The sequence below is a fragment of the Daucus carota genome, chromosome 8 (assembly GCF_001625215.2).
Source record: "Daucus carota subsp. sativus chromosome 8, DH1 v3.0, whole genome shotgun sequence".
Taxonomy (NCBI): Eukaryota; Viridiplantae; Streptophyta; class Magnoliopsida; order Apiales; family Apiaceae; genus Daucus; species Daucus carota.
The window spans coordinates 17,762,927-17,776,195 of NC_030388.2; the positions used below are offsets into that span (position 1 = coordinate 17,762,927).

Below are 13,269 nucleotides of genomic sequence, written 5' to 3' on the forward strand. Positions count from 1 at the left end.
TGGGGCCGGCGCACCATACAGGCCATTTAGGCGGTGGCCTAAGGCCCCCGATATTTGAAGGCCCCAAAAATTATATATATATTTTCATTGTAATTTCAAAATTGGAAAAAAATATATATGCTTATATTTAAAAACTCCAAAAAATATAATTTTAGTTACATAAGGCCTCTAGTTATATATATAATTAAAATTATATTTTATTATAATAAAATAATTATTTTATTTATGAATGAGATTTACAAAAATAAAATTTTTATATTAATGTGACTAATTATAATTTCTTAAGTTCGGTTTTTCTATTGTAGTTGTACTTTCAATTATATAATTGTATTTATGAATTATCAATTTTTCAGTTTTCAATATTTGTAGTTTTAATGCTATTTTAAATTTATAAAACATAGAATTAAAATTACTTAATTTGCTTTATTATAATATATTTGTAAAATTCTAATTACTATTTATTAAAACTAATTAATAGTTAATTTTATAATTTCTGTACTTGTTTGAAAATTTAACTTCTATATTTTGCTAAAATGTCAATAAATATCAAAATTAAATTAAATTCACAAATTTCATTATAACTACATAACTATCTACGGTGAAATTATTTAAATAGTAAAATATTTATCTTCATATTTAATTAGATATATCAATTATTTACACAATATATTTTCTACCAATTTATAAACAATTGTTTTAATAAAAAAATTTAGGATGAAACAAAGAATTATGAAATATTAAAAAACTATAGTATAATATTGTTAAAAAGAAAAGCATATGTCAAATTTTATTTTATTTTTTGCGAAAAAAGGCCTCAAAAATTTGATTCGCCTAAGGCCACTAAGAGTCTTGAGCCGGCCCTGAGTGCTTCTGACTTATAACTTTAGAATCCGGGCTTAAAAATCCCCCAAACACCCACTTAATATATTGCTTCTCACGAAGGAAACATTGATTTAACCCGATTGGAATTGCATCAGAGTACAAATGTACTAAAAAACACACAGTACATATGAATTCTATGATAATTTCAAACACAAAATTCATTGAATATATTACATCATGTAGCAAATTATTTGAGAAGAAGAAACATCAAAACCTTTAACAAGCTAAATTTTAGATTATTTTATTAATACAATCAAAAGCAACTCAATTAAATTATTCCCTTAATGCCATGCATTCATTGTACATAGTTGAGTTCATCTTCATCTTAAATATGTGCACAAGGCTTTGCTATATAGCATGCAAATCATCAGATACTGCATTTTCCAGCACAGTCCAGACTGCATTCTCACGAAGATAAGCTTGAAGATTCATACAAAGAAATCTTGCGCCTTTTGTTTGGAGGTGTTGTTCTTGGAGTGTATTCCATGGATAGTGAAATCTTTTCTAGGATTGAACTTAAAGCCTGACGAACTGTGTTCATTAAAAACAGATGTTCCTTGGCATTACCATTGTCTTTGCTGCTTGTGAAGACAAAAACATACTTCATCCTCTTTTTGAAGGTTGATATCTCAGCCTTCACAATATTTAGATTAAGGGATTCAAGAGCTTGCTTCATGTCTGAGAGAACCTCGCGTTTGTAATCACAACATACAGATGCCAAATAGTAAGTTCCACACGCGGAGCTCCTTTTAAGTGGCTCAACTTTTACTTCATCAGCATCTGTCGCAATGAGGAGTCCTTTGCTGGCTTCAGCGGCAGAAACCTTTAGCTGTTTCACTTGGCTGATAACTTCTGCAAGTAAACTGGCTTTGTCCATCTATGCATAGTACTTGAAGATGTCAATAACAGACGTATATGGTTTTATAGGAAATTATGTACAAACGAGTGACTGACTCTTATCAGGTAGGGTTGATCATGGTCTGGTTTATACCGCAAAATCCGCATAAACCAATCCGATATTAATCTGATCCAAACCGAAACCGAAATGAGGTTTACGGTTTCGGTTCGACTAATTTAAAAAACCGTGGTTTGTGGGTTGGTTTCGGTTTTATATTAAACCAACCCGTTAAAAAACCGAACCGCGTATTCATATATATATATATATATTATATATAATATAAATATTTAATATTATATATATACAAAATATTAATTTTATATAAATATATTAATTTTTTTAGTTTATACTTGCTGGGTTTGTTTAGTTGCTTACCTTATCAATACCTAACTACAAGTCATATCAATTCATTAATCCACGACTTCGATTCAACTTTATGTATTTTATTAGACGAAATTTTGTATTTTAATTTAACTATGTGAAATTATATAAATGGAGACAAAAATGATCTTCTATTTTCTAGTATTATTCATGAATCCTCATCTTCGATTATAAGCCTTAGGCATAAACCGATCAATCCGCTTAACCGAACCATTAAAAACCGCACCGCTTGGTCCGGGTTAATTGGTTTGCGGGTCGCGGGTTGGTTTGAGATTTTGAAAAACCGCTAATATATGGTTTGGTTCCGGTTCTACCTCCAACCCGAACCAAACCGGACCGCGATCACCCCTATTATCAGGTGCAGAAATCTTGGTCCATATAGCCACTTCGCTTGTAAAAAAATCTTACTTGCACAACTAATACCATAAAAAGCAGTTACCTAAGGCATACTTATTGTTTCATAGATGCAGAACAATAGATTTAAGGAAAACTATAGATGTCGAAAATGAGTAGAAAAGACAACTTTTATATAGCACAAGATCAGGTGTTCATGTTAGTAGACATAATTCTCTGCTCTCCCCTCTCACTTTATAGAAAAATATACCCACACTTGACGAATTTATAATAATGTGAAGGCAACTCATCTCACAGAAGTTGCTTCCCGCTAATGTATTTCCAGATTTTTTACTTCACGACATCAATATCTGTTTAGCGATGATGTGTGAACCAGGAAGTTTTAAACTACATAATAAAAATGAGAATAGTATTAAGTCAACAGCAATATTGTTTAAACCAAGTTTGATGTCATTCTGCATTTATATTAAAGAAAGAAGAATTTTTGCATCTCTTAAATCTTTTCTGAAGCCGCAAAGTAAAATGCAGAAACACTCCAACACACATCTGTCGCAATGAGGCAACTTCAAGGGTCGCCTCTGTCTTCACTGTATGATACCAATCCATGCTAATCAAAATGAACTACTCAGGCGGCCTTTGTTTCAGATCAGTTAAATCACTCATCACAAGCAGGAAGACTGAGGCAACTTCTTTAAGAAATCAAACACGTGGATATTTGAAGAGTTTTCTTACAGAATGTTTGTTTATCACTAAGTCACTTGCATACCTAAACATAACTATATAATATTTATCACCTAACTTGAGCAATTATTAGCAATATATTAGTAGCAAATTAACAGATTAGCCCACATCAAGACATCCATACCAACCAGCTGGTAGTACAGGCCACTATCTATCACTTTCATATACGTGTCGAGCCACCGAAATTTGATCTTTGACAAAGATAACTGGTATATTTTGTAGTTGGCACACAACCAGACAATCCTTGAGTATAAAACTATTTGACAAGTTGCAAAATTCCACTTCTTTAATCCAATAGTCGGCTCTATTTCAATAGACAAAGAACTCTCTGATTTAAACAATTCTATATCAATGTTAGACTTGCTAATGATATAAGATACTTTGCAATGTTGATAAGAGTCATTGTCAGCTTTCATATTAGGGAACTGCGATGACTAATCATAAGCTTGTTCTTACTCAATGTAGTAGAAAAGGAAACCGATTCTAAATATAAAAAATGACAAATAGCCATATTCTCACAGAACCTAGCAATCTACTGGAGATTAAAGGAGCTCTGTGTCATTAGTAACTCTGTTTGACCTTCCCCTATATGATTTATGTCTGTCTCTTGCACTCCTTTAATTATATCATCAAATAGCTTCCCTAGCAGAACTAAAACTTCGCATCACATTGCTTGATTATATTCGGTTAGAATGTACACACACACATGAACTAATTTCTAGATATTTAATGTTATGCTGCTTCGGTTATGTTTGTTTCAAGATACTTTCTTGCATCAGATCAAGGTATGATATTCAGATCATGCAGATAACATAAGATCATACTTAACATTTTTCTAATTTTACATCAGTCCTAATACACAATTCTTAGATCAGAAAAAGTAAGATCTGTCTATCAATAAAAATATTAACATACTAAATTCAAGTTTTAGCAAGTCCTAAACATAAATTATGAACATTGTACTAAATACTAATCATGGAAATCATATACCAAAACCATTGCTAAAATTCAACAACTTAATGAGTTTGATAAAATACCTTTCCGGTGCAAGGTACAAGCCCGCGAAGCGTATCAAGATGCGCATTAATCCTCTCCCTCCTCCTCTTCTCAGCCTCACTATGGCTTTTCAAAGCAGCCACAGACTTCACCTCTATATCCCCATCTTTCTTTTCATCCAAAACCTCCATAGCCTTTAAAGTCTCCACCTTTTCACCATCGTCCAGCAAATTTTCACCATTTAACATTGACCCACTACCTAAATTCTGCCAAAAATTCTCCACATATTCCAATTCACTCAACCAAAAGTTTGAATTTTCCAAATTGCAAGAATCCCAAGTCATATCCACTTTTAAAAGTACCAAAAGCTCACACAAAATTTTCAAGAAAACAATGCATATAACAACATAAAATAGAGATAAAAACAGAAATCTGTCTGCAAAAAATTTAAGGGTCTAGACCAGGAGGACGAGTGGTTGGAGCAAACCAGAAAGAAAGCATGCAACTAGGGAAAGCAAAAGAACAAGAACTGAAGATGTTTTTGGCGTTCATGTCTTCCATTTAGTAAAGAGAAAAGAAAAAATTGTAAACTTTTTGGGAAGAAAACTAATGGGAAAAAATCCACATTTTGGTCTTGATGGTCTTGAATTGCACCATTTTCAATGAGATTTTACTGGATTGGAGGCTTAAATCTTTGTGACCAAGTTGAGAAGATCAAGGAATTTACAAAGAAAGATTTATCAGAACCCAAGAATCTGTAATAAAATGTGTGGTTTTGTTTGTGGCAGAAGTGACAAAAGCTAGAAGGCTTGTAAAGACTTTCAAGAACCAGAGGTTGGCAAAGCTCCAAATGCTACTTGCTACTATGACACATAGACATACATCCAATGCTACATATAATCATATATAAGTATAATACAAATACCAAACCTTTGCTATAAAATTGTACATGGTCACATTGTCTTTGTAGACTTTTATTTTAGTTTAATATTTTTCTTTTGCATTCCCTTGTAACCTGTAGTAGTGCATATACTCCCTCCGTCCCAGCCAATTCTTTACGTTTGGTTTGGGCACGGAGGTTAAGAAATATGTATAAAGTAGTGGAAAAGAGGAAGAAAAGTGGGTGAAGTGGCGGGACCCGTCAATTTTTAATGAATAAAAGAGAGATAGTGGAGTAAAAGTAGTGTGAAAAGGGAGTAAAAGTAGTGTGAAAAGGGAGGAAAAGTTGGGAAGTGGCGGGACCCATTGACTATTTTTGGTAAGTTTTGGAATGTAAAGAATTGGATGGGACATCCCAAAAAGGAAACTGTAAAGAACCTGGTGGGACGGAGGGAGTAAGACATTTGTTCTCTAGGTAATGCCTACCGACAATTTTGACAATTGTAACTTCTGTAAGTGATTAAGAGGTTAGATTAATACATGTCCAATATTATTTCGAATTTTCTATGGTGTGCCCAAGGGCACACAATAGTCACTAACTCCCATGAAAATTCTAGATTTTGATTGGTGGATGGATAATAAATGTAAATGGCCCTCCTGCATTCACATCAATTCCACCAATCAAAACAAACCATTTTCATGAAAGTTGGTGCTTATTGTGTGCCCTTGGGCACACATTAGAAAGACCGATATTATTTTAAATAATCATTGATGTTGAATCATGAGTTCTTAGTTGTGCCGCTTGCTAATTGTCAACATCCCTGTCCAATAGAATTTCAACTTAATACTAGTACTTTTTGACCTCAACATTTTATATTTGGAGTTCAATAAAATAAGTAACAGCATAACAGAGTGTTAGCTAGACAAAGGAATGTATTATTAGAGTGGATTTTTTTCATAATCCTTTTTTTCCTAAAAATTATAATATGTTTTAATGATTTTAGTTAAAAAATTTATAAGATTCCCTAATGTTCAATGTGTTTAAGATTCCTATTTATCTCAGGTCTATAAGATATCTACGGTGTCTTTAATAACATCATTATAAATTATATATATAGTGTGTTATACTCCCTACGCCCCAATTATTTGTTTACATATGATTTGTGAAGGAGGTTAAGAAACATGTATAAATCTGGAAAAGAGAAACTAAAGTGGGTGAAGTGACGTGACTCATTGATTTTTAATATATAAAAGGGAGACAGTGAAGTAAAAGTGTGAAAAACGAAGAAATATGGGGAAGTGGTGGGATCATTGATTATTTTTAGTAAATTTTGAAATATAAAAAATTGAATGAGACACCAGAAACTGTAAATAAATGGTTGGAAGAGATGGTGTATTTTAGATAAGGTCCATAGTCAAAATTATATAAATTATATACTATTGAGTATTGTAGGGGTGTACGTGGCCGGGTTGGACGGTTTAGGTTTTTTATCGACCCAACTCATTAAATTCGGTTTGGTAATTTTCGAACCCAACTCATTAAAATTAATTTATAACCCAACCTAATTGGCCATACTTTGGTTTGAGTTGTTTGAGTCGCTTTGGACAGGTTACTGGCCACTAAATCGCATATTTTGCGGTTTTAAAATTGTTACACAACATACAAATTATAGAACATTAAAACAAGTTCGGACTTTTAAAAGGCAAGCAGATGAATGACAAATATGCAGGCCGATTCAACCCAATTTAAGAACGATTTAAAATTTTCAGTTTGGTTCGACCGAAAATAAGGTCAGTTTGGGTCGGTTTAAATAGTTTGTACAACCAGTGTACACCCCTGATCACACGTGGTCTGACTAATCTTATTTTTTTGAAATAAGGATTTAATAGGAAGAAAGATATACTTTTTTCTCAAATAAACCCTTATTTTTAATGCTAGATAATAAATATAAAACACCTTCTTACCATTCATATCTAAAAAAGTTATAAAAATATGAATTTAAATAAAAAGAATAAGTCCTTAAATTTGAAAAGAAAAAACTCGCCCAAACACTTCCACTATATGAAACGATATATTCTAAGAAATAGAACTTATCAAATGATATTATTTTGAGTTGTATATTATTAAAATTTATTAGATTAGGAGTTATAATTTGTAAACAAGAAATTTATTTTTAAACTATTTAAAGGTATTTTTTTAATTTTTTTATAATTAACTTGCAAGCACTAAGTTTGGGTCTCTAATGATGCCTGTCACAAACAATACTAATGCTTTTTTTATTTACTTATGATAGTTTGGTCATACTCCCGTATAAATGATGGTGATGTTTTTATTTATTTTCGTTGTTAATTTTTAAAAATTAGTTTCAAAACTTACATAGGTTTGAAAGACACAATTTCACTTCCATACTGGTGAATATATGAGCAAATGAATGGACGAATATGTTTGAAAAACAACCTGATTTCTTTTATGTGTGAAGGCTTTTGTGAAAGAGTTAATGACACTTTGTAACCCCTAAGTTTGCTCCAAATCGCAGTTTAGTACCTAAACTTTAAAACGTGTCAATATGCATCCTAAACTTAACATTCTCGTGCAAGTTGTAACCCCTAGTCACTATTCCGTTCAAATCTACCGTTAACTTTAACTGTTTGAGTGGAAACTGTGTGTATATCCGTTTCTAACAGCTACTTTACCCACTGTGACCCCTCAAGAATTATGTATTATATTTTGAAATTATTTCTGAACATACACAACGATGTAAAAAAAATTTAAAATAATTTTAAAAATATAAAATTGCAGATTCTAAATCTAGATACATAATTTTTAAATTATTTTAATTTTTTTTTACATCGTTGTGTGTGTTCAGAAATAATTTCAAAATATAATACATAATTTTTGAGAGGTCACAATGGATAAAATAGCTGTTAGAAACTGATATACACACAGTTACCGCTCAAACAGTTAAAGTTAACAGTAGATTTGAACGGAATAGTGACTAAGGGTTACAACTTGCACGAGAATGTTAAGTTTAGGGTGCATATTGACAGGTTTTAAAGTTTAGGTACTAAACTGCGATTTGGAGCAAACTTAGGGGTTACAAAGTGTCATTAACTCTTTGTGAAATTGGCAGAAACCCCAAAAATATTGAAACAACCCAAGTTCAAGACTCCAAACGATCCAAGGCCCAAGCGCCCAACTACTATCCTGTGTCGTTTATATTCTATCCTATATTTATTGTACGACCCGAAATATTAAAGTTTGGCCCGTATTTGAATTTTATTTGTATAATCAATTATTCTTTTCAACTAAGATATATTACTCCCTCTGTTTTTTTTTATATGACACTTTTGACTTGTGCACGTATGTTTAGGTGGGTTGACCGGGTAGTAAAAATTATTAATTTTAACTGATTTTTTTTGTGAATTAAAATTTTGATTACATATTTTTATTCAGAAAAAGAAAATTTCAAAAATAATGTTTTTAACTACCCGGTCAAAACACTTAAAAGCGTGCGCCAAAAAGTCAAACGTCATATATTAAAAAACAGAGGAAGTATCTTTTTATATTTTCTAACAACAAAATTTCAATCTTTCAAAATAACATAAACAACATAGTAATTATCTTTTTAACCACACATTATCCTTTATAGATTTTGTAACCAAAAAATCAATCATTTTGAAATACATTGATCACATAATGAGAATTGTTATCTTTTATTTTTTTAATAAATTAAAATTATTCAAACCACTTTTTACTATATTTTAAATATACGATCAATATTCATATAATTATTTTCAGAATCTAAAACGTCAATTATTTATTGGTGGAATAATTTACAAGTTTGATATATTGACATTAGAAATTATGGTTGTATTCCCTTCTTCTCATTCAATTGTATATATGTTTCGTTTTTACTGATCGACACATATTTTAGAGCTCTTATAAAATATAGTTATATAATTTATTTTTTAATTTTTTATATAAAAATATAAATATTATATTTTTATATTATAAAAATAAAATATTAAAAATAAATTACAAAATTATATTTTATTGAAATATTAAATCTGTAGGGAGTACGATATTAGAATCAACACAGTTTGTACCTATGTTTTATTAATTTATTTTGTTTTCATGCCCGTACTTGGTTCCTCAGACTCACAGCCAAATGTCACAACTCACACACTATGAAATTTTAAAATTTAAGAGGAAAGTGGATTAGAGAGTGGTGTGAACATATTAGGTTAGTATACATTGTTCTAATAATTATGGATATAATAAAATTATATTTAAATCTATAAATAAATATTATTATTATGCTAAGGACATTTATAATTTTTATAAAATAGAATATATTCATTATAGAATAATTTAATAATATTACAAATTGAATCAATTCAATTCTGTAGAATTTCTAAGTAGGAAGAAATGATTTCAATGTGTAAAAACTAACCCATTCATCTTTGAGCCTGAGCTCCTGTTTGTACTTTGTATACAAACTGAAAAACAAAATTCTCACCGATTCAAGTGAAAACGGGTCTTGCATTGATTCAAAAGGTCACGAGTTCGAACCTCACTAGCTCCTGGACGTTCACCCGAGTTGAAGTGACAGTGAGATGATTTGAAGAAAGGGGATCGAGTTTCAATCCGTGCGTATCACAGGGAAGTTCCCACCCACCGGGTCTTGTCGCTCGATTAGTCCGATTTGCCTACCTGTGTTGCCTATGGAGCTAGTCGGCAGGTTCCTAGAGAAAAATCTTAGACAAGATGTCCTGTAATACGCATTTCGCATTTCGAAGAAAAACAAAATTCCGTTACAAACTTCCCGTCTTACTAACTAACATGAATAGGCAAAATTTACCAATCTGCCCTTAACATCTTTTCTATATTCGTATGGTCTTTTCTTTGTTGCTGGATATTCTCTAAAAAATGATATTCTACTCAATAATAGCCGATGTCTTATGTGAAGTCAAATGGATTTTTAATCTGTTTTTTAAACTTCACTTCAAAATTACTCTTTCTATTTCTCTATTCTGTGGTAAAACTTCTGTCATTAGCATTTTTGAAAATCATTTTCTGCATGAAAGAACACATCATACTGATTTGGATTGTCATTTGATCAGAGATCATGTCAAGACTAGTTTCTTCACTCTAAATATATTCCAACTGCCATTCAACCTACTGATCTTCTCACCGAACCTTTCAGCTACAAGAACTGCTTCTTTATTATCCAAATTAGGTGTGCTGAATATTTTTCACCCTCCTAATTTGAGGGGGATATTGAGGAGAATATCGAGCAACAAGTAAAGACGATAAAAATATGGAAAAGATGTTAATGGCAGATTAGTAGTGGCGGAACCAGGAATAAGAGTTAGGAGGGCTGAAATATTTCGTGATCCATATTTGCATAGCCTTCTCAATATATATCATCATACTATCATTTAGTCATGCATCTCCCATCTTATTATGCTGATAAGTCTTGATTGTTTTCACAGTAGAAAATTGATTTCCTACACTTTGAAATTCAGATTAATCTTTACCCACTCTCATATAGATAAAATTGTCTAACTGATTTGATAACAACTCCAGATCTAGTAAAAAGAAATCATTTGGATAAAATTGTGCAAGGCAGACCAATTTTGAGTTATTGAAACTTGAAAATTAATTCCTAGAATCCAAAGAGCCAATACAAAGTAGTAGTTCTATATTTCCTTATGTAAAACGGTTATCCATCTCTTATGTACAAAGTACTCAGCATGCATGATACAATTTGTAGGTATGCATATTTTAATAATAGATATAGATAAAGAGCGTATGTAGGGAATATTGTTGGAGAACTTCTGTAATTTTACTTCTTAGATAGTTAAGAGTTGATTGTTTATATTACTTTTAGGGAAAAATTAAGGAGTTTGTTGGAGTTGCTGTGAGTGCATCTATTTGAATGTATTTGTTAATTAGACTTTTTCAGACTAAATGCCTTCTCTCTTCTTTTTTTACAATAAGTCCCTCTCTATGACATTTATACTTCAGCGGGGGCTAAAAAAATTATATTGGCATCATTAATTCAGCGGGGATGAAAAAAAAATATAAACTGTTTTTTCGAAGTTATGAGGGGCTCTAGTATACTCTAGCCTCCTCTGGTTCCGCCACCGCAGATTAGTCGATTCATACTATTAAGTTAGCCGGGAAATTTGGAACAAAATTTTGTTTTTCAGTTTGTATATAAATAGGAACTGAGGCTTAGAGATGAATGAGTTAGTTTTTACACATTGGAATCATTTCTTCCTGCTTAGAAATTCTACAAAATTTTATAAAATTTCAACTTCATGCGGTGCAGACTTGATTGTTGAATCTAATCTGCTACTACTGCATGTGAACTCAACGACACTTTAGAGGAAGTTATTTCAAGATATTCGTTTTCTTGTTCGGCTGTTTAAGAAGGGGCAAGATCCCATTCATTTTGTCATTTAAATATTAATTTTCTTTTCAGCTGTACAATACGTACATTCATGTTTGTCGTGTATAGCAAAGGGAGCACAAAATCTAGATAGGGATTCCACGAATCATTAATATATCGGTTTTTCTATGATGTGCCCATGGGCACATGCTAAGCGCAGAAAATTTTGTGCTTAGATCATTTTGATCGGCTCCTCTCTCTTGATAATGGTGGACCCCCGGCAAATACACCAATCACACCAATCAAAATCTCCCAAATACAAAAGTTTCCGCGCTTAGCATGTGCCCATGGGCATACACTAGACAAACTGATATTTCTCTTGTATTCTGGGACCGACCAATTATAATGCGCCCGTTTGTTTTGAATGCTTTTATATTTTCTTTACCGTAGGAGTAAATAGGTAGAAGCATTTTAAAAAAGTTAAGAATGACAGCTTCTGTCTTAGATTTTCTACTTTTTTTCCAAATTTTTTATTAATTTTTTTACTTCTCACTTCAAATCCACTTCATTACTTTAAGTAAAAAATCACTTTTTTTAAATTTGTCCAAACAACCCCAATAATTATAAGAAAAAAGCGTGAGAATCCAATATATTTCCAACTTATTCTCATAAAAGAGGTGGCACATAATTATATATATTATCTCATATACAGGGGTGAAGGTCCCATCTAAATTTTTTTTTAAAGAAAGGGTGAATAAATTAACCACGGGTCGAAAATTTGCCTAATATGACCAACTGATCACGCATGTAAAGAATGCGAGTAGTTGACACTTGACTATACACGGATCTGCAGTTTTACGCATTTTGTCAATGTGAGAACACCACATTCGCACATTCAACATGCGCACATCTTTTCTACACATAATCTATCCCAATATTCGCATATGATGAATGCGAATTCAATTTATACGCATGCGGCAAATGCGAGTACTACTCTTTTGACTTCTGCAGATACTCGTTTATGTCTACTTGGAGAGGGTCGGTGGGATTAATTGAAGTCTTCTCAAAATCACTCCGCTATTGAATTAGTTAGAATGAATAGACCCGATTTACCGTCTGAAGCGCATAGAGCTTTTACTAGTCTTCATCGTAACGTGGTAACCGCAGAGATATGGATTACTCTTAAGAGTCGAGGGGCTCCTTCAAAATGTTCTTGAAGTAGTGATTACAAGACCCAGCAGGCTCTCGGTTTCGTTCCGGCTGGACAAACGCGTCTGTTAACAGTAGCATAGGATGGAAATGGTTTGTGTGTATATAAGTCTAGACTTTGGTGTTCGCATATGTATAATATTTCAGGCATTTGAATTCAAAAAATGTATTATTTAAGGCAATTTCTCAAATCTTTTATCCACACATATACATTAAAAATTTTATTTTTAATTTATAACTAACTTCCCCGTAGATATTTTTTTTAATTAATCAAATCATCTGTGAAACACCACAGCTGTACAAAATCAATACTCCCTCTGTCCCTTTGATATGTATACGTTTGGATTGGACACGGAGACTAAGAAAAGTGTATAAAATAATATAAAGTGAAGGGAAAGAGAAGGAAAAGTGAGTAAAGTGGTGGGACTCATCAATATATAATTGATAGATTTGTAAAAGTGGATGAAAGTCGTGGGTGGTTGGGATTTTTATATTATAAAAGGTTACCACTTTAGAAAGATTTTGAAATGT

At 31.9% G+C, this 13,269-nt stretch overlaps 1 protein-coding gene across 1 annotated transcript; it reads right to left on the minus strand.

The window, feature by feature from the left end:
* Positions 1-987: 987 nt before the first annotated feature.
* LOC108197028 (transcription factor bHLH30) lies at positions 988-5,143 on the minus strand. The gene is made up of 2 exons (XM_017364502.2): positions 4,294-5,143; positions 988-1,759 (listed from the first exon to the last, which is right to left on the minus strand). Exons 1-2 carry the CDS (start codon positions 4,594-4,596, stop codon positions 1,289-1,291), a joined length of 774 nt encoding a protein of 257 aa, XP_017219991.1. The 5' UTR covers positions 4,597-5,143; the 3' UTR covers positions 988-1,288.
* Positions 5,144-13,269: the final 8,126 nt, after the last annotated feature.